Here is a 27,929-nt window from a genome sequence, read left to right on the forward strand (position 1 = left end):
TGAGCAAGACCGGGAACAGAAACTGGCGACGAGGAGCTGGTAGCTCCGTGGAACCGCAGGAAAGGTGAGTAAGGACAAACGCAAACTGAACGAAGGGCAGCAAGAAGCGGGGAGCGCTCCACGGCGTGAAATACCGCGAGAACGCAAAGCCAATAAGAAAAGCCCTCCAGCTGTAAGCTAAAGTCCCGCCCTCCGTCCCGCCCCCTGCGCCTCGGGCCCCGCCCCTCGCGTCCGCGCCGTTTTCGGCCCTCAATAAAATTCCGGCGGTTCAGCGTTCGCGGCGGACAATATGGCGGCTTCCATGCTGGGCTCTCTGCTGCGGACCGTTCGTCAGGTCAGGCCCGCTCCCTTAGTCCCACGCCCAGTCCTCTCCACTGAACCCCCAAGCCCACGGGTCCCCTGCTACTCTGCCACCTGGAGCGGCCAGTGCCGACCCGTCCCAGGGGAGGTCAGATGTAAATTTGATGTTCGTAAGCCTATAACCGACAGGCATTGGAAGCTGCAGGTTGCCGCCCATTTACAAGTGAGTGCAGGTGGAGAAGAGAAGGGGTCGGTGGATTGAAGCCCCAGGGACCGTTAAGCGAGGAGAGCCGGACATACGAGACTTGACCGGAGTTGAGCAAGGGAGAGGGAAAGCCCTGAGAGTGTGGTGGCCCGGAAGCGGGCGACGGCAGCGTTTCAGGGAGCAGGGAGTGGTCCGCTCTGCTCAGTTGACAGGCCAGTTAAAGGGCCGAGAATTGGCTATTGGTTTTCAGCAGCGTGTTGTTGGAGTCTTCGTCATAGCAGTTTCAGTGGCCTTGGTGGGGGCCAAAGCGTTCGAGGGAGAACGCGAGGAAAGAAACTGAGGACTAGGAGTATAGACCTTTGTTTTGAAGTTTTGCTACAAGGGGATCAGAAAGATGGGTTGGTAGCTGCTGGAAGGAGAGGTGGGTTAAGAGTGGGTTTTGTGTCCTTGTGTTTTGTGTCCTTGTTTTTTCACGCGACAGAAGTAACTTTCTGTGTTGACGGGAAGATCTTGTAGAGTGGGAAAAACTTAAGAGAGGGAAGAATTGTGCAGTTGTACTTTTGAGTAGGTAAAGGTGATGGGTCTCCTATTCCATTGTTTTGTCTTAGGAATATGGACTGTTCATGGTCTGTGGTAGTGTTGTCCAATAGAAATATAATCCCAACTGCATTATGTAATTTAAAATATTCTAGGGCTTCCTGGGTGGCTCAGTTGGTTAAGCGTCTGCCTTGGGCTGGGTCATGATCCCAGGGTCCTGGGATAGGGTTCCACCTTGGGCTCCCTGATCAGAAGGCAGTCTGCTTGTCCCCCTCCCTCTGCCCCAGTTTGTGCTCTCTTTCTAGTTCTCTCTCAAATTAAATCTTTAAAAAAGATAAAGTATTCTAATACCCCTGTTAAAAAAGTAAAAAGAAACATGGAATTAATTTTAATTAAATATTTGAAGCCTGCATTTCCAAAATACTAACTTCAATATGTAATCTGTGACGACGACTTATGAGAAATTTGCATTCTATTTTCATACTAGGTCTTCAGATTCCAGTTTGAATTTTGTTTACAGCACATCTCAGTTTGGATGCCACATTTTCCAACATTAAAATGGAAAATGTCCTACAAAAATAATAAATGGTTTAATATTTACAGCTGCTTCAGTTTAAATTTTTAATAAATTAAAATGAAATAACCTTAGGAATTACATTCCCCAGTTGCACTAGTTACATTTCAAGTGTTCATTAGCAATATGCAGTTAGCTATATTATGCTGCTAACTATATTAGACTGGATATTTAATAACAGGAGAGAATGTACAATATGTGATCACATACTAGGAAGAGGGTAGTTGTAATGGGTGTTTATGGAAATTCTTTCCCAGTTGCTTCTAATTTTATAATTAAAGAGAAGTCATCAGTGGAGTGTGAGGGTGTGAAGCAGGTGTTAGGGATTTAAGGGAAGAGGAAATGGTGAAATAGGAGCAGACAGGAAAACTAGTGACAAGAATTAGAGCAAGTACAGTGATGTGACAGAGGGACCAGGGAGCGGAGATTGGATGGAACACCATAATATGCTTATGCACGTGGAATTCAGGCTGGGTAAGGGGGAGACAGGAAATCAAAAGCCGAGTGTGAAAAGGTGGTAGGATTGATGAATTAAAAACCTAACAAGGGTTGTTGTTGGGGTGTTTGAAGATCAAGCCAGAAAGGAGTGATAGAGAATGAGGGGCACCTGAGGGGCTCAGTGGGTTAGGCCTCTGCGTTCCGCTCAGGTCATGGTCTCAGGGTCCTGGGATGGAGCCCCACATTGGGCTCTCTCTCAGCAGGGAGCCTGCTTCCCCCTCTCTCTGCCTGCTTCTCTGCCTACTTGTGGTCTCTCTCTCTCTGTCAAATAAATAAATAAAATCTTTTTTAAAAATGTGATAGAAAATGAGACACACAACACTGAGATAACAAAGCTTGCACTTACTGGTAATAAAAGACCTAGGGCATGGAAGGGAGTACAAAAAATCACTGGAGGGGGAGGGGCTCAAGGAACAGAGAGATCAGGAGATAATTCATGTATATTGAGATCACCAGGAATTAGGACAAGAATATTGGAAAGTGACAGTGTGCCAGGATTTAGATTCTGTGAAAAATGAAAGGGAGGGTCTGTGGTAGACAAGGGCAGGAGTGAGGGGTGGTGGGAGGTATAAGCCAAAAGCGGGAGAGTCAAAGCTTCCTTTCAGGAAGGAAGGTTTGGGAGCTGCCCTGAAGACCAAGAAATATACTTCCCACACCTCCATTCCCAGTCATGGGAAAAGAAAAAAAATACGGAGGAAGCCATCAGGAGGGATTCAGGATTCAGCTAGAGGAAAAATCTGAAGATTTTAGAGGAGGATTTAGAAGACTTTGATGACTGTAGAGCATATGTTGAAGAGGGCCCCCAAAAGCATTTTGGGAGGTAAAGACAGGTGGGGGGGGGGCAGAAATAGGATGTGTACAGAGCAGAATGCAACCTTAATGTATATAGCACTGATAGAAACTGATAAAATATTGATCGTATAAATGTAGGCAAGAGACAGAACACAGAAGAAATATTGTAATAAAGCAATAAATGCTTTAAGAGTATAGATTTCTCCTCTAGTCAGAAAAAAATAGTTATGCAAAAAATGAAAGATGTTTAAAAATAAATAGAAGCCTGTTAGATGATAGAGAAGAAGTTGATTAGGGATAGCTTGGAAAAGGATCGAAGGTAAATGTTTAATTTTGTTTCCTAAGTCTCCTTGACTTTCATTTTCATACATAAAAGTGCACCTTGGGTTGCCCATCAACACAAATTGTTTCTTGCAGCCAGAATGTTCTCTCCTGTTCTTATGAATCTTATGTCGCTCATTTTCATGTTTGCTTTGAACTAACCATCTTCTGTCCCTTCCCCTGTCCCTAGCTGTATCAAAATCCTGACAGTCTCTTCAAAACTTTGCTGAAGTCCTCTGTAACATGACATTTGTTTCCAGCCCCAGAGACCATGTTACTCATTTGACTCAGTCCTGTGACAGATCATTATTGAAATTCCATTTGTGCTTGTCTTATTTCTAAGGGTGACTGTAGAATTGTCTTCCCCCATGAGGCTTTTAGCATTGAATGTGTTCAGTTTCTCTTTTTCAGTTTATCTCTTATTAATAGATTGAAAAAAATGTTAGCATTCTTGTAATCTCATTTCCATAGCTGAAAAATTTTTTCAAGATTTCTTTATTTTAGAAAGAGAGTGAGTGAGTGAGGTGGGGAGGGGTAGAGGGAAACAGGATCCCAAGCACACCCTACACTGAGCAGAGAGCCCCGTCTCACCACCCTGAGATCAAAACCTGAGCCCAAACCAAGGATTGGATGCTTAACCAATTGTGCCATGCAGGTTTCCCTCTGTAGCTGAAATTTAATTAATTAACATGTAATGTGTGCTCTGGTTTGGGAGAGACGAGTTTTAGTGGCCTAATCAGTCTGTGCCTTTAAGAAACAAAACCGAGCTGTGTGTATTTGAAGATCTAATTGGCTTTATTAAATGATTCTGGAATGAGGAACCATCCCATCTAGCAAATGGAGGGGAACTCTCAGAAAGTGTACAAAATGAAGGTTTTTATAGGAAAGAAGTAGGGCAGGAGAGTTATTAGCAAAAGAAAAGGATTGTTCCAGGGCGCCTGGGTGGCTCAGTGGGTTAAAGCCTCTGCCTTGGCTCAGGTCATGATCCCAGAGTCCTGGGATGGAGCCCCCACATAGGGCTCTCTGCTCAGCAGGGAGCCTGCTTCCTCCTCTCTCTCTCTGCCTGCCTTCCTGCCTACTTGTGGTCTATGTGTGTCAAATAAATAAATAAATAGAATATTTAAAAAAAAAAAAAAGATTGTTTCAGGCAAGGTCACTCTCCCTTAGGGGGATGAGCAGTGGGTCGTCTTATGCTGGTTACGTCCTCTTCTTTGGGTGATGAAGGGCCCTTGTGGCACTTAATGGTCCCATCAGAAAATTCCTGACTTACCAGTTAAGATTACTCTTGTTGGGGAAGTTCAAATTGTGAATGGACTTGGCCTAAGTAATGCCATTTTGGGCTTTTGGTTTTCTGTTTTAATTAATTGTCCTTTTGGTCAGACTCAAAGCTTAACAGAAATGTGATCAGAATTGAAGGCATTAGCGCCACTCCGTGACCTCAAGTTCTAGCAGTTTTTATTATTCCTTTGTGTGGTATCCATAGGTCCTGACATTTTGGCTTACCCTCTGGAATATTCACAGGTCATGGCTTCAGGTTCAGTTTTTTAAGTTGGTCATTTTCTTTGTTCCTTAGATGTTTCAAGTGTCTTTTCTTAATTATTAAAAATTTTTTAAAAGTAATCTCTGTGACCAGTGTGGGGCTCACACTCATAACCCCAAGATCAAGAGTCACATGCTGTACTGAGCCAAGCAGGCACCCCCAGATGTTTCAAGTCTTAGATCATTTGCTTAGTGATTAGCAGCTGTGAACATGCATTTAAAACTTCTGAGAGAATACAGTGCACCAGGGAAGTTATTATGATTAATATAAGCAAGATAATTCCCAGTATAGGGAGTGTGCTATAGAGCTATAGTCCCCAAGACCCAAGCTAATAAAAGATAAGTCAAAGAAGGACCCCATGGAAGGAGCGCTTTTTAAGCCATGTGACTTGTTACTGTAATATACGTAATTGAGTTTCCCTTTTCTCAGAAGTGTTAACCCAGGCACAGCAGGTGGTGGCCATAAGGACAGACACCTTGCTCAGATAAAAGATAATTAAGAGCTATTTTCTTATCAACAACTTTGGCTAGAGAGTCTAAGGATCTTTGTTGGGCTGCTTTTGTTTAGCAACAGATGTTGCAATGATTTTAAGAATTAAGGAGCCATTCTTGATCATTTATGTTTATCCCCAGCCAGAGAAATACAGATCTGTCTGTATTAAATCCCGAGTCATGAAAGCCTCCTGGTAGGTCCTTTTTAACAATGTGAATTCAGGGGAATCGACCAATAAGATGTCTTATTTTGCTTGTGGAAACATAAGAGCACAGCTAGATTTTCTCCTCGCCTGAAATAAAAGAGGTTACCCCCTCTTAGCAAGGGCCTGAGGATGTTAATCTTTCCAAGGAGTGCCGGATTAAAGGACAAGAAAAGGTGAATGGGTTTTATGTTTATAGCATGGAGTCTTGATATGTCATCTTGGGTGAAAGCAGTCTACCTCAGTGTCAGTTACTTGTCTTCCTTGCCAGTTTGACCTTTAGGTCTGCAGCATCTGTGTGGACCAGGTGTCAGGTCAAGTGTTTTTTTTAGCTTGCATACTTAAGGCTTAATACCTATTAGTTTTGCAGCAGTGTCAGTAGTCAGGAGCTCTTGGTAAGGTCTTTTCCAAGAGCTGTTCTTTGGTGATGTTTCCAAAATGCCCAGACCTCAGGCTCCAGACCATAACCAATAGGATCCTTTGAACTGGGGTTGAGTGAAAGCTTTATTTACCTGTTGATGATAGGGTTTACCTTAAGATACTAAAGATTTACAGTAGCTAGTCATACTAGCATGAGACTACAAGAGATCAGCAGAATATCATATATTGATAGAATCCTGAAAGGTTTGCAAGGTTTTTGTTAATGTTTGTATGATTTACCCAGCGAAGTGGGTGCTGTGGTCTCTGGAGATCATGGAAAATATACTCCAGGTGGGAAACACAGTTCCTAACTATTTCTTTGCTGTTGTGGGGACATCATCCTTGCATAGGGGGAAAAGCTTCAGCCCATTCAGAAAACACACAAATAAGAACAAGAAGGTATTGATCACCCGTGCTAAGTGGCAGTTAAGTGAAGTCCCGCTGCAGGTGCCTGAAGGGTCCCCAAGGAGGTCTGAAGCCTCTGGGAGCACAAACCATTTTTCCAGGATTATGGCCCAAACAGATGAGACATTGCTGGTAGACTGTTTTTGAAGGCAGATGCTTAACTGGCTGAGCTACCCAGGCTCTCCTATTTGGTCACTTGAGAGAGAGAGAGAGATTGATTGATTGGATGGGGGAGGCAGAGGGAGAGAGACAATCTTAAGCAGACTCCCTGCTGAGCACGGATCCCACGCAGGGCTCAATCTTAGGACCCTGAGATCATAACCTGAACTGAAAGCAAGAGTCTGATGCTTAACCAGCTGAACCACCCAAGCGCTCTGATACCAACTTTTGATATTAAAGCTTTTTTTTTTTTAAGTGGGCCTAATCGGGCCCAACATTGGGCATGGAGCCCAATGTGAGGCTTGAACTCAGGACTCTGATGTCCAGACCCGAACTGATACCAAGAGTTGGATGCTTAACCAGCTGAGCCACCAAGGCATTCCTCTTTTTCCTTTTTTTCCACCCCCCCCACCTTTTTTTAAAGAAGTTCTGTACCTAATGGCTTGAACTCAATACTCTGAGATCAAGAGTCACATGCTCTACAGACTGAGCCAGCCAGATGCCCCTTAAAACTTTTTTTTCCCAAGATTTCATTTATTTAGGGGTGACTGGGTGGCACAGTCAATTGAGGATCCTTTAAAATATATATATATGTGTGTTTATTTTAGAGAGAGGATGTGAGCACAGAGGGGAGGGGCAGAGGGAGAAGGAGAAAGAGTCTTAAGCAGACTCTAGGCTGAGCAGGCAGCCTAGCATAGGACTTGATCTTACAACCCTGAGATCATAACCTGAACCAAACCAAGGGTCAGATGCTCAACTAACTGTCCCACCCAATCACCCCAAAACTCATTTTTAAAAATAAATTCCTTATGGGGTGCCTGGGTGGCTCAGTGGGTTAAAGCCTCTGCCTTCGGCTTGAGTCATGATCCCAGGGTCCTGGGATTGAGCCCCACATCGGGCTCTCTGCTCATCGGGGAGCCTGCTTCCCTTCCCCCCCTCTCTGCCTACCTCTCTGTCTACTTGTGATCTCTTTCCATCAAATAAATAAATCTTTAATAAAATAAATAAGTAAAATAAAATTCCGTGTAATCTTAACCAGCTTGACCACATATTCCTTTTTAAAATTCCTTTTTAAAGATTCCTTTTCCACAAAACTTCTGTAACTCTTTTTTCCCTCTACATTTAATTTTTGTCCTGTGTATCTTTAAACAACCAGCCTAATTTTAGGACAAAATTAATTTTTTTCCCTTTAACAAAAAATTCATCTCTATTTCTCATTCTTTTTTTTTTTTTTTCTTTTTAACTGAAAACATCCTACCTTCTTGGCATATGGAGATGTTTCCCTTATTTTTAGTAGCTTTAATTACATATATGCAAATTTTTAACTTTAGAAACTTTAATTTGTAGTGGAAACTAAGAAGTAAGTGTGAATGGTCTGTTAACCAGCATTCCTTAAATCTGTGAATTTATGCATACATTTCATTTTATGTAGAAGCACACATATGCCTTTTAAAATTTTTTAACGTACCATTAACACATCTAAGTATCTTTTCGAGTATCTGTAAGAAGAATCCGAAAGTAGATGAACCTATGTTTAGTAATTAATGTTTTAGTATTTTGTCTTATTTGGAAATGACCTAGATATTTAATGAATTTAACTCATCATTTAAGCAAAACTTTAAGGTTTCAAGTACCAAAAAGATTTGGGGACACTATTTTAAAAAGGTGCCTAAAACTTTGTATTTATTTAATCTATTTTTTAAATAAGTTTAGATTATTTACCAGAACGTTATTGGACAAAGTCATTATCTTGAAGTATTACTTTTTGATGGGCAGATGTTGTAAGAGATAACTTAGAATAAAGTTTTATATTTAATGTTGATACCTTGAAAGGCTTGTTTAAGTTAGTTTTCATTTCAAGTATTTTTTTCATATCCCATGAAATTGAAAAACATTTGGGTTCCTCTCTTAGAGTTTTAGAATACCCAAATTTTACAAGCACTTGCCTTCAAACCAACTAAATAGAGCTCTTTTACAAATTAATTTTAGTAGTACTGTGTGAAAGTAGAGAAAATATCTCCTACAACATGTATAGACACACAGACAAGATATAATAAACATTTATAGCATTTGTTTTTACTAATATTTGTGGAGAGGACATACAGGCCTGATTTCCAAATACCTCCCTGTATGGAGGAGCGGGGGAAGGGAGAGATGAAAAACTTTTCCCTAAAGTTTTGTATTTGCTCTTAGGTCCTGGAGAAGATAAGGGTAGAAAATTTACGGAGAAGGTATCTAAATTTTCTTCAAGGTAGAGATTTGGAGTCTGTTATTAGAAATGCTAGAGCCTGGGCCTAAGAATAGCCCTTTTAGTAGTTTGTATTCTAAAAGGACCTCTTTCATGGGGCACCTGGAGGGCTCTGTCAGTTACGCATCAGACTCTTGATTTTGGCTTAGGTCATGATCTCTGGGTGGTGAGATCAAGCCCTATGTTGTGGGGCTCTGCACTCAGCAGGAAGTCTGCTTGGGATTCTCTCTCAAATAAATAAATCTTAAAAAAAAAGAAGAAAAAAAAGATAAAAGGGCCTTTTTCCAGGGTGCTTGGTTGGCTCAAGTCAGTAAAGCATGTGACTCTTGATCTTGAGGGTCATTAGTTCAAGCCCCAGATTGGGCATGGAGTCTTCTTTAAAAAAAAAAAAAAAGGAAAAGAGCATTTTTCCCTCACTTTTTTCCCTTCAGTCTCAGGTGATTGTGGGCTGTGCTTAACATTTGAGAGATGTGATAAGATTTAATCATTTCAAGGAACAGAAAATGAAAAATTACAATTTTTTGTAGTGAAACTAAGAAGTAAGTGTGAATGGTCTGTTAACCACAAAATGGTCTGTTAACTACAAAAAAATTACAATTTTTTTTCAGGACATTCCAATTTAAAATTTACCTTTTTTCTTAAGAGGACAATTTTGTTTCAATATCTTGGTCATTTATAATATGTTCATTTTGAGAGGAATAGGCGAGCTTTGGGCACTGGTAAAGATATGTAGATTTTAACTTTTTCTCAAGTTTCATTTCTGGTTTTGTAGAGATTTGTAAGATAGTTTTTAATTCTGTAAAGAACTAGAATACAGCCTGAATATCAAGGAACTGGCCCACCTTTTTTTTTTTTAATTTTTAAATTTTTTTTATAAACATATAATGTATTATTAGCCCCAGGGGTACAGGTCTGTGAATCGCCAGGTTTACACACTTCACAGCACTCACCAAAGCACATACCCTCCCCAATGTACATAACCCCATCACCCTCTCCGGCTCCCCTCCCCTGGCCCACCTTTTTAACTAGATTTGTTTCTTCATATTAGGGAGATTTTTAACTAAAATGAGAACCAGAAGATTTCTGTCTTTGGAAAATCTGTATCAAATAAAGCCATTCAGCTTTATTTCTGAGAGACTTTATTTCTGGTTATACAGTTGAACCTTGGCATCTATTAACCTGATGTTAGTATAAAGTATTAGCTTTATACCTTAAAAAGTTTGCTGCTTTTTAGGGGACATGAATTCTTTGTTAGGAGAAGAGGTGTCTGGGATATATCTACAAAGATCATTGCATGAAAATGAGTGAAGCTGGCAGGGGTTGGTTACAGTAAACTAAACCCTATAGTTTGTTCCCAGTGAGTCTGCTAATTTCGCTTTCTGGCTTTTGGCATTTACAGGAATAGCCTGTATACTTTGAACGTTGAGATTAGGCTGGAGTGCTCTCTGTAAATTATGGAGGGAAGGGGAAGTTAAAACAGGCAGATGGAGTGGATTTTAAGGAGCAGAATTTTCATTAGATGTGGACATTACTTAAGTCTGATTTTTGTTTTATCTTATGAGAGGAATCCCTACAGCCAGCCATTATATTAATAAGGCAATTGAGAGCTCTTTCTAAAGACTGTTTTTTTCCAAATAGAACCAATTTAAAGGACCCATCGTCCGGCCATTGACAAGTAGGATCTCATTCATTTTAATATTGACTCATACCAATGAGCCTTTTCATGGCTTACACAAAGACAAGAGGCATCCAGAGGGCATAGATAATGCAGCCCCCTTGATCCAAAAGTTTACTCCAAAGAGTAGTCTAAGAAAGCGAAGACCTCATTGCATAGGTGATAAGAATGACTTGTGTACACGGTGTCCAGTCTCCCACAAACGTGAATCGTGAATCGCCTTTAGTCATAACTGCCTATTCCGTGATACCAGGCAAGTAGTCTGGAATGGGATTTTCTAGCACTAACAAGTAACATAGGTTGAGATGACAAAGGCCTCTTATGGGCTGGGACCTCTTAAGACAAACTCGTCTGAGAGCCGACACTGCCGGACAAAGAGAGCACAGCTTGTAACTGTGTGTCTGGGATCCCTAGTCTGTTCAGCTGGCCACGAGTGTGCACCCCAGTATGTGCCCCCTCCAGATGGGGAAGACCACAGAGACCACAAAGCCGAGCTATTAGGACAGAACAAGAAGAAAGGAAACCCCTTACCCAGGGTTGGTCTGTGCTCGTGTTTGTGTGCACATTAACCGTGGTAGCTAAGCCTTGGGTCTCTTGGAGCTGGTCTTGTATGTGGGGGGGGAGGGTGCTTCAGGGTTGGGAACTGTGTTGTTTTACGTAGTATCTCATTGCATGGAAGTTTCTCGAGGTTGGCTGGTGACCTACTGTCAGTCTAACCCTTTCCTTGACCAACTTACCCCTAACACAGGCGTCTTTGAGTTAGATGGCAAGTGCTCTTCGTGCTCACACACTTGACCTGTGCCCACCAATTTTTTGCGGCTTTTTGGTCTTCAAGATCCCCGTTAGCTGTACCCTTAGGTACACAAACCAAGATAAACAAACATGTACCTCACCACACCAGCACTAATGAAAACCTGTCACTGCAGACTGGCCAACAGAAGAGCATGTGCCCCCATCAGTAGCTACCGTGGTACACTAAACGAGAGACTCTGTTTGGGGAGACTGCAGACAGGAAATGGGAAAAGAACTAAACCAGTAAACCCCAGTTAAGTGGGGAATGCAGACTGGAACTGGGGAAGGGATTTCAATGTGGGATTGCAGAATAAATCAAGCGAGAAGAACAGGCACTCTGTTAGGATCCCTGTCGGTTTAAATGGACCCATTAACCCCAGACTGGAATGCCGGTTAGAACAGTATCTCGAATGTAAGTGGTACAAAGCTGAAACCTAGGGGGTCTTAGCAGTGGCCCTTGGAAATGGTAAGAAGAACCAAACTCAAAAAGGTTCACGGGATGCCGTGCCTGTGTTTCTCAGTGTCCCCAAATGCCATGAGAAATTCAATTCATAGCCCAGGGCTACAGCCACATCTGTTAAAAACAAACAAGATTTAACCAAGTATATTTGGAGATCCAGTTGGCTTTATTAAATGATTCAAGATCAGGCAGCAGCAAGTAGAAGGGAGCTCTAAGGATGCATACAAAATGGGAGGTTGTTTTTGTTTTTGTTTTTTTTAATAGGAAGGAGGGTGGGGCAAGAAAATCATTAGCTTAAAAAAAAGGGTTGTTTTCAGTCAAGGTCACTTTCCAGGAGGTCTTACACAGAAGGCCTCATCTTCCTTTGGGGGATTGGCCTGGTGGCGTGAATTGGCACCCTTCAGAAAACTCCTAACTAATCCGTTAAGACTTTCTCTGGGGGAGGTTGAAACTGCGAGTAGATTAGGTATTAAGCTCTTGTTTGAGGTCCCAGCCTGAGTGATGCCATTTTGGGCCTGTGGTTTTCTTTTTACCAAGTAAACAGGACTGTGGGAAACATACTGTCTTATTACTAGACATTTTGTGCTAAGAAATATTAGGCCAGTGATAATTTCAAAATACCCTTTACTCCAGCAAGTCTGCTTCCAAGAATGTTCCTAGCTGATCTGTAGGAATGCATGTGAAATAATTTATGTAGGAGGTTACTCAGTGCAGCATAGTTTGTAATGATAAATGGTGAGGTGTGATCTAGATGTCTGCCAGGGGGACCCAGATTAAATAAATTATGCATCTGTGAGGAGGAAAAAATAATTTCCTTCTATTCTAAGTTCTCGCTGGGGCCCCTGTAGCAAAAGACATGAACAGGAAAAAAGCATACAAATGTGTAAATTTTACACGATACATGAGCCTTTATAAGGAAGTGATAACCAAAGGGTTAAACCTGAGTATATATGCTAGATCTGGTGAAGTGGGATATTGTGGGGAAATGTGATAAGAGGAGTATGAGCTAAGTGTGGTAAACTCCGGGAACAGCAAGGCCTGTTCTTTCGGATTTCTTTTGGTGTCCTTCCATCTTCAATGACGAGGTTGCCCATCACCCACCCTAACCCCTATCAGGAATAGGGAGGGCACCTGTCATCTGAGGGTCTTAACACCTGCTTCAGGGGGAGGTCAGAAAGTCTTTCCTGCACCTGCTCTTTCTCACATACCTTGTGCTTCATGTAGTTAATAAGGTCAAGGTGCCAAATTTGAGCCACCACACGTATTTTACAGGCCCTGGACCTTGTCAAGTCTACTGTATGGACAGTGGAATATGCAACCTAAAGAAAATGGAGAAACTTTAACATATGGATATGAAAGAACTCCAAAATACATTGTTAAATGAGGAAAAAAGGGGAGGAGGGCATGAATTATGGGAGAGGGAATATGTATGTGTATTTGTACAGACAAAGATCTATGGAAGGACACACAGGATCTAGTAATGGTGGATACCTTTGGAAGTAAAGGGGTGGTCATTAGGCAGGAAAGGGAGGAGGTGGGAGGGAATCTATACTTTTTTAAATTCTTTTTTAGTTTTTGAACCATATAACTATTAGCCTACGTAAAGGTCAAACAGAATTATATTTAAAAATCTAAGAAAATTTTTCACTCTATAACACACCTTATTGACATTATTAGTTACCACCATTTTGGATTAATGTACATTTGTAGAAGTTATTTGAGTTAAGTCTATTAGTTTAAGCTATTAAAGTGATCAGAAATTATTAGAAAAAAAACTCTTGGGTCATAAATAGTCAATAGAAGATTCGCAGGGTGAGAGAAACTGGCAGGGCCTGCGTCTGCTAATGCTTCTGCCTTGTTCCTTATCTTTCAGATGGTTCCTTCCTCACCTTCAGGCCAAGTTCGAGGTTATTATGTAGACTGGAAAATGTTGCGTGATGTGAAGAGACGAAAAATGGCTTATGAATATGCAGATGAGAGGCTGCGGATCAATTCACTCAGGAAGAATACCATTTTGCCAAAAGATCTTCAGGTGAGCTGATTGATGAGTCCCTGTCTACCCCAAGCTCATTCTCAAATCAGAGCACCATTGATACTGTTGTGATTTAGTAACAATAAAATATCTGGAGAATATGATCAAAATCTCCTAGTCAACATAAATGAACACACTTGAAGTGATTTTGGTGAGTTTCAGCCTGAAGAGAACTATTCACGTCCTAACTAGCCTTTTAACCGTTTCACTAGATGACACTTAAAAAGTATTGGTGCGGGGGGCACCTGGGTGGCTCAGTAGGTTAGGCCTCTGCCTTTGGCTCGGCTCAGGTCAAGATCTCGGTCCTGGGATCAGACCCTGCGTCGGGCTCTTTGCTCTGCAGGGAGCCTGCTTCCCACTCTCTCTGCCTGCCTCTCTGTCTGCTTGTGATCTCTCTCTCTCTCTATCAAATAAATAAAATCTTAAAAAAAAAAAAGTACTGGTTCACGGTAGCCACACAAATTGAGCAATTATTTTGACCTAAGATCTCCCCCGCCCTCTGACTTCTTCCCACTCTCTCAACTGTCAAGGCTTTGGGAGGCTCTGCTGACCCATGAGGCTGGCCACGTGCCTCGTAGGTGGCCTACACTGGTCCTCCCCCAGGACAGTTCTGAGCCTGCCTCTTTGAACTCCTTTGCCCACTTCTCTGTGCTGAGGTGGCTTTCCTTCTAGGTTTATTTTCTTGTACTCCTTAACTTGAGTAAGAGGATGTCAACCCTGTTTGACTTCCTGAAGCACAAGGTCCTGCACTTACCTGGTGACATAGAATACCTCCATTCAGGAGTCTTGTTGGGGTGCTTAGGTGGTTCAGTCCGTTAAGCAACAAACTCCTGATTTCAACCCAGGCCGTGATCTCAGGGTCCTGGGATCCAGCCCTGCATCTCTGGCCTCTGTCCGTAGCAGGGCGTCTGCTTCAGGGCTCTCTTCCTCTCCCTTCTCCTCTCCTCATCTCTCTCTCTCCCTCCCTCTTGCTCGCTCTCTCCCATAAATAATCTTTAAAGAAACAAAGCACAAGAGTCTTATCAAGGAGTATAACTCAAACTCGGGACTACTGAAACTATCAAAAGCTCAGAGTGAGATTAAAAAAAACTACTTAAAGAAGCTGGCTGAATAATACACAGGCCATTCATTACTACAAATTTTTTAAAACCTTGTCTAGATTAGTCATCAGCAGAAAACTGATTGCCCTGAACCACTCTGTTAGAGCCTTTACCATACGGCAGTAAGCTACTTGCCTGTATTTAGGGAGTAGTAGGAGGTGGCCCCTGAGAATCAGCTTAAGGTGTCACGGAGGAATTACTGAAGAAGACCCCCAGAAGAAACGGCTCTGGTAGAAGACCCAGCAGTAGCTTTTCAAAGACTCTGAGAGTTATAGGAATTAATCCTGGCTCTGTGTTGCCTACCAAATAGCAAACAAATCAAACCTACGCCCCCAATGTAAGTGTTTTGGGGAACAAGGAGTGGTATATGTGTTTGTATATGGTAGGTACATGCGAACGTCAGTAACTTAGAGCTCTTCTAGGACAGCCTCCAGGGAACTTCACTTGCAGCCTCGTGATTTCTCCTCTCCGGTCCTCTCTACAGCGCTGGCTACTATTCACTGACTAGCTGTGTTTATAATTCTCTAAGTATCTCATAGTGGGAACACATGCATAAGCTTTTGGAGATTAGGAAATAATTCTTTTTTTAGATGTGCAACATATGTATTTGATAATTTTCTTTTGTTTAAGATTTTATTTATTTATTTGACAGATCACAAGTAGGCAGAGAGGTAGGCAGAGAGAGAGTTGGGGAAGAAGGCTCCCTGCTGAGCAGCGAACCCGATGTAGGGCTCAATCCCAGGACCCTGAGACGCTTCACTGACTGAGCCACCCAGGTGGTCCCATCTTTTTTTTTTTTTTTTTTTTTTTAAGATTTTATTAATTTATTTGACAGAGACCATGAGAGAGGGAACACAAGCAGTGGGAGAGGGAGAAGCAGGCCTCCTGCAGAATAGGGAGCCCCATGTGGCGCTTGATCCCAGGACCCTGGGATCATGACCTGAGCCTAAGGCAGACACTTAACGACTGAGCTACCCAGGCACCCCCGTCCATCTTTTTTTGTTTTTTAATTAAGTGTATAGTTCACATGCACTGTTTGTTTCAGGGATACAACATAGGAATTCAGCAACTCTATACGAAAGGTTATGCTCCCCACCATTGTAGTTACCATATAACACTATTTACAATACATTGACTATACTCCTTATGCTGTACATTCATCCCGGTGACTTATGCAGTCCGTGACTGGAAGCCTGTACTTTCCATTTCCTTTCACCCCTTTTGCCAAGGTATCTATCTACTTGCTTTCTGGCAGTCACCAGTTTTCTGTTCTTATGGGTCAATTTCTGCTATAGTTGTTTATTTGTTCATTTGTTTTGATTTTTAGATTTCACCTATATGTGAAATCATAGGGATTTGTCTTTCTCTGATTTATTTCACTTAGTATAATAACTTCTGAGTCCATCTATGTTGTCACAAATGGCAGGATCTAATTTTTTAAGGCTGAATAATATTCCATTGTATATACACACCGCATCTTCTTTATCCATCTATCATTGCACATTTGGGTTGCTTCCATATCTTGATTACTATAAATAATGCTGTGATAGGATAGGGGTGCATGTATTCTTTGGAATTACTGTTTTTGTTTACTTTGTGCAACTACCCACTTGAGGAATTACTGGATTTGTAGTATTTCTATTTTTCACTTTTTGAGGAAACTACTGTTTCCTTCAGTGGCTACACCAGTACACATTCCCGTCAACAGTAGAGGAGGAGCCCATTTACTCTACATCCTTACCAACATTTGATTTTACCCACTCTGAAAGTTGTAAGCTGATAGACCTCTTTGTGGTTTTATTTTCATTTCCCTGATCGTGATGTTGAGCATCTTTTCATGTGTCTTTTGGCCATCTATATGTCTTCTTTGAAAAAATGTCTATTTAAGTCCTCTCCCTAGTTTTTAATTGGATTATTTGGTTTTTTGATATTGTTAAAGTTCTTTTTTTTTTTTTCTAAGATTTATTTATTTACTTGACAGAGAGAGACACAGTGAGAGAGGGAACACAAGCAGGGGGAGTGGGAGAGGAAGAAGCAGGCTTCCCACTCAGCAGGGAGCCTGATGGGGGGCTCAATCCCAGGTCCCTGGGATCATTCCCCTGAGCCTAAGATAGAAGCTCAACTACTGAGCCACCCAGGCACCCCAGGTTGTTTAAGTTCTTTATGTACTTTGGATATTAACCCTTTATCAGATGTATTGTTTATAGACATCTTTCCCCATTCAGTAGGTTGCCTTTTTGTTTTGACGATGGTTTCCTTCGATCTGCAAAAGCTTTTTATTTTGCTGTAGTCCCAATAGTTTATGTTTTTGTTTCCCTAGCCCGAAGAGATGTATCTAGAAAAATGTTGCTAGGCTGATATCCAAGATATTGTCTATGTTTTCTAGGAGTTAAATGGCTGCAGGACTCACATTTAGGTCCTTAATCCATATTAAGTTTATTTTTCTGTATGGTATAAGTAAGTGGTCCAGTTTCATTCTTCTGCAGGTAGCTGTCCAATTTTCCCAACACCATTTATTGGAAAGACTGTCTTTTCCTCATTGTACATTTATCTCTCTTTTGTCATAGATTAATTGACCATAAAAGCATGGATTTATTTCTGGGCTTCCTATTCCATTGACCTGTTGTGTCTCTTTTTGTGCCAGTACCATACTTCTGATTATTATAGCTTTGTGGTATATCTTGAAATCTGGGATTGGGATACCTCCAGCTTTGTTGTTTCTCAGGATTGCTTTGGCTATTCGGGGCTTTCTATAGTTCCAGACAAATTTTTGTTCTAATTCTTTGAGAAATGGTGTTGGTATTTTGATAGGGATTGCATTGAATCTATAAATTACTTGGGGTAATGCTGACATTTTAATAATAATAATTCTTCCAATCCATGACCATGCAATATCTTTCCAGTTTTTGTATTCAGTTTCTTTCATCAGTGTCTTACAGTTTTCAGAGTATAGATTTTTCACCTCCTTGGTTAAATTTGGCAAACATACTAAAGGTAGTAGATTATTCACTTATAAAGCCAATATGGAGGTTAAAACCTAAAAACTAAAGTAGAATAATCAATTTTATCTATAAAAATTAGTCTAAAGAGACAAAAAATAAGATATAAAATATGACATCATATACATAAAACATGGAGGGCAGGAATTTAGTGCTTTTAGTTCATACTTTAGCTACAGTCAATGTAATAAAGACTTAGATGCATAAGATGTTATATATAACCCAGTAGTAACCACAAATGAAGAAGTTAAAGTAGATACACAAAAAATAAAAAGAAATCCAAGCATAACACTAAATAAAATGTCAAACCCCAAGGGAAGAGAGCAAGAGAAGAAAAAAAAAAAAACAGACAAACACGATAAGGACACAATGAACAAACTGGTAGTAAGTGCATATCTATCAGTAATAATTTAAATATGAAGGACTAAATGCTCTAATCAAAAAACATAGTGTGACTGAATGGATAAAAAGAAAGACCCAGCTACATGCTGCCAGGACACTCATCTTCAAGACCTAAAGATATATACAAACTGAAAGTGATGGGATAGAAAAACGTATTGCATGCAAATAAAAATGAAAACCAAAAAAACCAGGCTAGCAATACCTTAGGCATGTTTTCTGCACTCTGGGGATGGCAGAGGAAGAGGTAAACCAAGTTTCATTTTGGAGATGGAAAGCACATCTGACTCAGCTGTGATTTTACCTAGCACTCCACAGGCCTGTGCTAGTCCACCGTCTCCCCATTTAAGCAGTTCAGGAAGACAAGCTGTGAGTGCAACACTTAGAGAATGATTAAGGAAAGCTAGATCTTCATTTAATTCCTGTTGCAGTGTGGTAAGATGTCTTAAGTAGAGAATGAAGAAAACGATCAGATTTTTCAGAGATACCAGCATCTTCAATGGAAGGAAACTGGTATTTCAAGAAAATTTTAAACACACAGTGAATTTGAAGAAAGTACATACTTGAAAAATACCTTCAAGAATGTCCGTGCAGGGGCACCTGGGCAGCTCAGTTGATAAGAGCGTGCTGCTCTTGATCTCAGGGTTGTAAGTTTGAGCCCCATGTCAAGTTTTAGAAATTACTTAAAAAGAAATCTTTAAAAAAAAAAAAAATCTGTGTATGTGAATCTAAATCACTTGGTACTAAGGCGTTCAGTGATCTCCAGAGTGACTTTGTAAAAGAAGATTTTCCCAAACAAAGATTAAGAAAAAGCAAAATTGGTGAAGAGATTGAGGAGAAAAAAACACCTTTGGGGGCTAAAACTGGTCAAAATGTACAGATCAAAGACTGACCTGTCTCAGGCCACAATTGCTTTATGAGTTGTATCAGCTATAGCTGAGAAGAAACCCAGCCTTACTCAGTCGGTAGACCACTGTGGGTTAGATGATAAATTGTTATTCTATAGTAGAAACGAAGACTTTATGGGTATTTAATTCATAATTTTTTTTCTCCAATATTTCTGGGAATGATGACTCAAAAGATAATATATTTTAAAAGGAAGGTAGAAACCATTAGGGCTTAGAGAGATCTTGAACATCACTTTAGGGCACTTTGTTATATAGCTATAAAATAAAATGAAAATTTAGTATTTTCGATAAATTTGGCAAAGAAAATTTGGCATTTTTTTTTAAAATGTGAAAAGAAACTTAGATCACGTATTAAATAATTTGAGCATTTCTGAAAGTCAGGCTTTTGTTTTAAGTTTGTATTTATTTAAGTAATCTTTATACCCAGTGTGGGGCTCAAACTCATGACCTCGATATCCAGAGTTGTATGCTTCACTGACTGAGCCAGCCAGGTGCCCCTGGAAGTCAGTTATAATAGATTGTTTTGTTTATTATGGTTTAAAAAAAAAAAAAGCTTTATTTTAAATATTAAAAAATAGTGGTAAATGTCTAAACCTAAAGTGGTCTAAATTTGGCTTCCTGTTTCCTTAGTTTATGAACCTTGTTTTGTAAGGTAGCAAGAAACAAGGGCATTAGATGATAAAAGAATTAGTCCACCCAGAGGATATATTAATTGAGACTATCTCTGTACCCAACATAGGAGCACCAAAATACATAAAGCAAATGTTAATAGATATAAAGGGAGAGACTGGCAGTAAAACTAAATGGTAGGGAGCTTTAATATCCAATTTACCTCAGTGGGTGGACCATCCAGAAAGAAAATAAGGAAGCCATGGTTTTGAATGACACATTAGACCAGACAGACCTAGCATATATATAAAACAAGCTAATCCAAAAACAGCAGAATACACATTCCTTTCAAGTACACAGGGAACATCTCTAGGATAGACCACATGTAAGGTCATAAAACGAGTCTCAATAAATATAAGAGGACTGAAATCATATTAAACATCTTTTCTGACCATAGCAGTATGAAACTAGAAATCAGTTACAAGAACAAAACACAAACACTTGAAGAAGAAACGTGACATTAAACAATGAATGAATCAGGAAAAAACCAGAGAAAATTAAAAAAATACATGGAGACAAATGAAAACGAACACAGTAAAGTTCAAAATCTTTAGGACACAGCAAAGGCATTTCCAAGAGGGAAGTTTAAAGTCATACAGGCCTACCCCAAGAAACAAGAAAAATCTCAAACAACCTAACCTAACACTTAAAGGAGCTAGAAAAAGGACAAATCTCAAAGCTAGTAGATGGAAGGAAATAATGAAGATCAGAACAGAAATAAATGAAGTAGACATGGGGAAAAAAATAGAATTCTAAGATCAGTGATAAAGCTGAGTTCTTTGGAAAGATAAACAAAATTGACAAGCATTTAGCCAGACTTATCAAGAAAAAGTAAGGAATGAAATAAAAAATGAAAGAGGAAATAACTGATATTACAGAAATAACAATGGATTACAAGAGAATATTTGAAAATTATATGCCAGCAAATTGGACAACCTAGGAAAAAAATGGATGAATTCCTAGAACCTGCAATTCCCCACAGCAAATCAGGAAGAGAGAAAATTTGAACAGACCGAGTACTAGTATGAAATTGAGCTGGTAATCAAAAAACTCCCAACAAACACAATTCCAGGACCAGATGCCTTCACAGATATAGTCTATAAAACATTTAAAGAAGAGTTAATATCTGTTCTTCTCAAACTATTCCAGTAAATAAAAGAGGAAGGGAAACTTCCAAATCTTCATTCTACATGGCCCCTGTTAACCTGGTACAAAAACCAGACAGAAACACTACAAAAAAAGAAAACCACAGGCCAAAATCTCTGATGAACATGAAAATAAATAAATAAATAAAAAGTAAGTTACTAAAAAAAATTAGCAAAGCAATGTCAGCAGTACATTAGAGGTTCATGTATCACAGTAAAAGGGATTTATTTCAGAGATGTGTGGTTCACTTGTGGCAAATGAATCAATATGATATTCAGACTAACCAGAAAGGGTAAGAACCATATGATCATCTCAGTAGATGCATTTGACAAAATACAACATCCATTCATGATAAAACTCAACAAAGTGGATTTAGAGAGAACATACCTCAACAAATGAAAAATCTACAGCTAGTGTCCTACTTGGTGGTGAAAAATTGAAAGCTTTTCCACCAAGTTTAGAAACAAGACTAGGCTGTCCACTTTCACTGTTTTTATTCGACATAGTACTGGAACTCTGAACTGCAGCAGTCACACAAGGAAAAAAAAAGAAAAGTCATCAAAATTAGTAAAAAAGTAAAACTGTTTACTGTTCATAGGTGACTTGATACTATATAGAGAAAACCCGTGAGCACCTGGATGGCTCAGTTGGTTAAGCATCGAACTCTTGGTTTCAACTCTAGTCATGATCTCAGGGTCATGAGATCGAGCCCGGTGTTGGTTTCTGCACTAATAAGCACAGGGTCTGCTTGAGAGAGTCCCTTTCTTTCTCTCCTCCCCCTCTCCTCCTTCCTCCACTTACATGTGGTACATGTTCTCGCTCTCTCAAATGATAATAAATAAAATAATAAATGATAAAATAATAATAAATAAAATCTGTAAAAGAAAAAAACCCAAATGACTCCACCAAGGAACTGTTAACTGGTAAATGATTTTAATAAAGATGCAAGATAAAAATATGGCATTCCTCTGTAATAATGAAGTAGCAAAAAGAGAAATTAAGAAAACAATCCCATTTAGAGTTACACTAAAAAAAAATAAAGTACGGAGAAAATATTCTTTGAAACTTAATAGTTTGTGTTAAGTTAGTGGCTTTTGTATGCATTTTATTGTTTAATTTATGCACTTTTCATATGTTAGAGTAATTACTGTGCTTTCTCAGTCTAGCACAGGGTCGGTCATAATTGTCATATTTAAGTGAATATAATCACACACACTAGTATGTACATAAATAAGAATAAAATCCTTAATGCAGGCTTCTGTTGTAGTAATCTCTCTTTCCTCCATCTCAACCACTTTGCCCCTTACCAGATTCATTCTCTCTATTGCAAACAATCTTTTAAAAATGTAAATCTCATCTGATCTCTCATCTTTGCTTCTCCAGCAGTCAGAATCTTTACCATAGGTGTCAGGGCTCTGTTACCCTTCTCCAGCCTCCTCTTAAACCTATTTCCTCTTATTGATCTGCATCCCAGAGGTTTCATGACTCAAAAATCATAAGAAAAATAATCTAGCTTTGTATCTTAAGGAACTAGAAAAAGAAGAGTAAACTAAGCCCAGGTTAGCAAAAGAAAGGGAGTAACAGGGCACCTGGCTTTCTGAGTCAGTAGAATGTGCAGCTCTTGATCTCCAGGTTATGAACTCAAGCCTCACATTGGGTATAGAGTTTACTGTTTAAAAAAAGAAGAAGAAAAAGAAAGAAAAAGATTAAAGCAGAAGTAAATGAAATAGAAACCAGAAAACACTATGGATCAATGAAACTAAGAGCTGATGTTTTGAAAAGATAAACAAAATTGACAAATCTCTAGCTAAACTGAGTTAAAAAAAGAACTCAAAATCAGAAATGAAAAAGGAAACATTACAACTGATATTACAGAAATACAAAGTATCGTAAGAAACTGATATGAACCAGGGTGCCTGGGTGGCTCAGTTGGTTGAGCATCTGCCTTTAGTTCAGGTCATGATCCCAGGTCTGTGATTGAGCCCTGCATCGGGCTTCCTGGTAAGCAGGGAGTGTGCTTTTCCCTCTCCCTCTGCCACTGCCCCTGCTAGTACTCTTTTGCTCTCTGTCAAATAAATAAATAAAATCTTTAAAAAAAAAAAAAAAAGGAAAGAAACTTTATATGAGCGATTATATGCCAACAAATTGGATAACCTAGAAGAAATAGATAAATTCTTAGAAATCTACCTCCTAATAGACTTAATGGAGAGGAAATAGAAAATCCGAACTGACCAATAATAATAACACTATTGAATTAGTAATCAGAAACATTTCAAAAAAGCCCAGTGCTGTGTGGCTTCCTGAGCAAATTTCATCAAACATTTAAAGGTGAATTAATACCAGGGTGCCTGGGTGGCACAATTGATTAAGTGCCTGAATCTTATTTCCGGCTTGGGTCATGATTTCAGAGTTGTGAGATCAACTCCTGCCTCAGGCTCCTCATTGGGTGTGGAGCCTGCTTGGGATTCTCCCCTTCTCCTTCTGCCCCTCCCCCTTCTCCTAAAATTTAAAAAAAAAAAAAAAAAGGTGGATTTAATACCAATATTTCTCAAACTGATCCCAAAACTTGAAGGCAAGGGAGCACTTCCAAATTTATTTTATCAAGCCAGCAAAACCCTGTTACCAAACCCAGATAAGAACACTATAAGGAAAAAAACTACAGGGGTGCCTAGGTGGCTCATTTGGTTAAGCTTCTGTGAATAAACAAGTTTAAAAAAAAAGGTAAAACTTTGTTTGCAGATGTGATCTTTTATAAGGAAAAACCTAAAGATTGCACCAAATACTGTTAGAACTGATAAATGAATTCAGTAAAGTGGAAGGATATGAAAATCAGTTGTGTTTGTGTAGACTAAAAGCAAGATATCTGAAAAAGAAATAACACAATCGTATGTACAATAGCATCAAAATCAGTAGAATACGTAGGAATTAACTTCAGGAAGGGAGAGATCTGTAGGCTGGAAACGATAAGGTATTGATGAGAGAAATTGAAGAAGACATAAATGAAAAGATGTCCTGTATTCATGGATCAGAAGAATTAATATTGTTAAAAAGTCCATACTTGGGGCAATTGGGTAGTTTTCGGTTTAGTGTCTGACTTGATTTCAGCTCAGGTCATGAATAGGAGATCGAGCCCCATGTCAGTCTCCTTGCTCTGTGGGGAGTCTCTTTGGCCTTCTCTCTTACCATCTCCCTCTACCCCTCTGCTCCTCAAATAAATAAGCCTTGAAAAGAAAAGGAAATGTCCATCTACACAAAGTCATCTATAGGCTTTTTGTAATCCCTATCAAAATTTCAAAGGCATTTTTCACAAAAGTAAAAAAAAAAAAAATCCTAAAATTCATAGGAATCACAGAAGAACCCTGAATAGCCAAAGCAGTCCTGAGAAAGAACAAAACTGGAGGCAGCACACTTCCTAATTTAAATTGTTATAGGGGCTCCTGGCTGGCCCAGTCAGTGGAGCTTGCAAGTCTTGATCTCAGGGTTGTGAGTTCCAAGTCCCACACTGGGTGTTGAGATTACATAAAAATAAAATCTTTTAAAAAACCACTTTTTACAAAGTTGTAATATTCAAGATAGTATGATACTGTGTAAAAAACAGACACCTAGAACTGAAAGACCCTGCATATAGACACCCTTCCCCCAGCCATAGAACCAAGAGCCCAGGAATAAACCTACTCATATGGCTTCAACAAATATTCAACAGGGAACCCAAACTACTCAGTGGAGAGAAAATAGTTGCTTTAATAAATGGTGTTGGGGCCACTGGATGTTCACATGCAACAGAATGAAATTGAACTCCTATCTTACACCACTCACAATAATTCACACTAAATGTGTGAAAACTTAAAAGTAAAACCTGAAACTGTAAATCTTCTACAAGAAAACACAAGAGAAAAGCTCCTTGACATTAGTCTTGGCGGTGATTATTAAGATATGACACCAAAAGCACAAGCAAACAAAAGCAAAAATAAGTGGGACTACATAAAAGTAAATGCTTCTGCACGGCAAAGGACTTGATGAAGAGTTAATATCCAAAATATATAAGGAACTCCTATAGTTCAATAGCAAAAAAAAAAAGTAAGTTGAAAAATGAACAGAGAATCTGAGTAGACATTTTTTCAAAGAAGACCTAAAAACGTCAGCTACAGGAATATGAAAAGATGCTCAGTATCACTTATGATCAGGGAAATGCAAATCAAAACCACAATGCAATATCACCTCCTACCTGTTGGAATGACTATTACCAAAAAGACAACGGATAAGTTTTGGTGAGGATGTGAAGAGAACCCTTCTGCCCTGTTGGTGGGAATGTAAATTGGTGCATTAATTATTGAAAACTGTATGAAGTTTCCTCAGATAGTTAAAAATAGAACTACCGTATGGCCCAGCAGTTCTATTTCTGAGTGTCTGAAGAAAATGAAACTAGTGATTCAAGAAGATATCTGCACCTCCATGTTCACAGCAGCATTATTTACAACAGCCAAGATAATGGAAGCAGCCTAAGTGTCAACGTTTTTCTAGCGATGTCTCCTCAGGCAAGGGAAACAAAAGCACAGATAAACTATTGGCACTAACACCAATAAAAGCTTTTGCACGTCTAAGGAAACCATCAACAAAGTAAAAAGACATCCTACTGAAGAAGATATTTGCAAATGATATATTGCAAATGATAAGAGGTTAGTAGACAAGATATATAAAGGACTTCTACAACTCAACACCAAAAACAAATAATCCAATTTAAAAATAGAGGGGAAAAAAAAAAGATTTGGCAGAGGACCTGAATAGACATTTTTCCAAAGAAGACTTCCAGATGGCCAACAGACACATGAAAAGATTCTCCACATCACTCATCATCCGGGAAATGAGAGCCAAAACTCCAAGGTGATGTGACCTCACACCTGCCTGAATGGTTAGAAGTAAAAAGAAGTAACACGTATGAGCAAGGATGTGGTTTAAAGGGAAACTTCATGTGTGTTGGTGGGGATATAAATTGGTATAGATACTGTGGAAGACAGTATGGAGGCTTCTCAAGTAAGTAAACAGAGAACTATCGTATGATTCAGTAATTCCGCTACTGGGTATTTACCTGAGGAGAACAAACCACTAATTCAAAGATACATGCATCCCAGTCTTTACTGCAGCAGCATTTACAACAGCCAAGATATGGAAGCAACACAAGTGTCCATCAGTAGGAAAATAGATGGAGAAGATGGGAGAGTATGTGCGAGCATACGCACAAGCAATGAGTATTATGCAGTCATAGAAAGTAAGATCTTGCCATTTGCAGCAACATGGTTGGATCTAGAAAGTATCATAAGTGAAATAAGAGAAAAATAAATGCCATAAGATTTCACATTCATGTGGAATCTTACAAAACAAAACAAATACAGAAACAGACCCATAAATAGAAGAAACTGATGGTTGCCAGGATTGGAGAGGAGAGATGGGCATAAGCAGTGAAGGGGAATGGGAGGTACAGGCTTCCCGTTATGGAATGAATAAGTCATAGGGATGAAGGGTGAGGTGCAGGGATTATAGTCCGTGGTATTGTGACAGTGTTGTGTGGTGACAGGTGACAGGTGGTAGGTACACATGCGGAAGCACAGCGTAATGTATAGACTTGTCAAGTCACTGCCGTAGACCTGAAATTAATGTAACCATATTTCAGCTGTACTCCAATAGAAAAAAGATTTTTAAAAAATTATGTATCTGCCCTATTCATAATAGCTCAAAACTGAGAACTGCCCAGATGCCCATCAGCTATCGAGTGGGTAAATGAATTCACGCTCTATCACCACCAGTGGGGACAAACAGATTAGGGCACACGCAGCAGTACGGAGGAGTCTCACAAGCGTGTTACTGAATGAAAGAAACCAAAGAGAAATGAATAAAAAAGAATGCCTACGGCATGATTAGATTTATATAAAACCTAAATAAGGAGAACCCATCGGTGGCGTTAGTAACCAGGAGAGCTGCTGGCTAACAGTGCCTGTGTTCAGTGTCTACTACGAGCCACAGGACGGGGCTGGGGTGCTGACCATGTGTGTTTGCATTCCAGTTGCTTATTACAGAGCTGTTCTGTTAAAAGTGAGGGAGCTTCCCACGTAACAGTTTGTGGATTCTTGCATATCTGGGTTAAATTTCTTTTTTTTTTTTTTTAAGACTTTATTTATTTATTTGACAGAGATCACAAGTAGGCAGAGAGAGAGAGAGAGGGGAAGGGAAGCAGGCTCCCTGATGAGCAGAGAGCCAGATGCAGGTCTCGATCCCAGGACTCTGGGATCGTGACCTGAGCCGAAGCCAGAGGCTTTAACCCACTGAGCCACCCAGGTGCCCCTCTGGGTTACATTTCTATAAATTTTTTAAAAATTATGTTGGGAGCATGCCAGACATTTCTGTCATTTATCTGGTCTATTTGTGTGTACCCAGATGTTAAGGTTCACGACTGTGTCTAAGGTTTTTTGGGGAAACTGAGTGCATTAGTGGCTCTAGCCCTGTGTTCCCTTACTCTGAGCGTTGACTGAAGCATATAGAATAACTGGCACTTGTGATCAGTGTAGTAATATTGTGACTTCCCTTAGGACGTGGCCGATGGAGAAATTGCTGCCCTTCCCCGGGATAGCTGTCCTGTTAGAATCCGAAATCGGTGTGTGATGACGTCCCGTCCACGTGGCGTAAAGCGGCGCTGGAGGCTTAGTCGTATTGTCTTCCGTCACTTAGCAGACCATGGGCAGCTGTCGGGGGTCCAGCGAGCAATATGGTGACCTGCTCCAGAACCCACTGAGCAGGGAACCCAGTTCTGGCAAGAAGAGGCTTCTCTAATAGATGAAAACCTAGTTTTATAGGGGTCCAGGATGGGAGTCTAGTCTACCTGATGCTGCCTACGGTTAAAGTACTTTTAATTTTAAATGAAGATACTTGGTGGATGTTTCATTCTGTCAGTGAATTCTGGCTATCTGCGGATTCTCTCTTCTCTTGGACTTAAAAATTAACCATACTGTTTCTATGCATAGAGAGTACAAGGAGTAGAGTAATAAAAAATAGTCTGTGAAAATA

The 27,929-nt window shown here is 39.8% G+C and overlaps 1 protein-coding gene across 1 annotated transcript; it reads left to right on the top strand.

The window, feature by feature from the left end:
- Positions 1-224: 224 nt before the first annotated feature.
- MRPS14 (mitochondrial ribosomal protein S14) lies at positions 225-27,929 on the top strand. Its single transcript, XM_044267364.1, has 3 exons — positions 225-334; positions 13,494-13,652; positions 27,455-27,929. Exons 1-3 carry the CDS (start codon positions 290-292, stop codon positions 27,635-27,637), a joined length of 387 nt encoding a protein of 128 aa, XP_044123299.1. The 5' UTR covers positions 225-289; the 3' UTR covers positions 27,638-27,929.

The sequence above is a fragment of the Neovison vison genome, chromosome 10, assembly GCF_020171115.1.
Source record: "Neovison vison isolate M4711 chromosome 10, ASM_NN_V1, whole genome shotgun sequence".
In the NCBI taxonomy this organism is placed as follows: Eukaryota; Metazoa; Chordata; class Mammalia; order Carnivora; family Mustelidae; genus Neogale; species Neogale vison.

Excerpts from the sequence above, each read along its gene's own strand:
- MRPS14 (XM_044267364.1), top strand. The coding sequence starts at position 290 with ATGGCGGCTTCCATGCTGGGCTCTCTGCTGCGGACCGTTCGTCAG. Across the intron at positions 335-13,493 it reads TGCTGCGGACCGTTCGTCAG|ATGGTTCCTTCCTCACCTTC; the intron begins GTCAGGCCCGCT and ends CTTATCTTTCAG. Across the intron at positions 13,653-27,454 it reads TTTTGCCAAAAGATCTTCAG|GACGTGGCCGATGGAGAAAT; the intron begins GTGAGCTGATTG and ends GACTTCCCTTAG.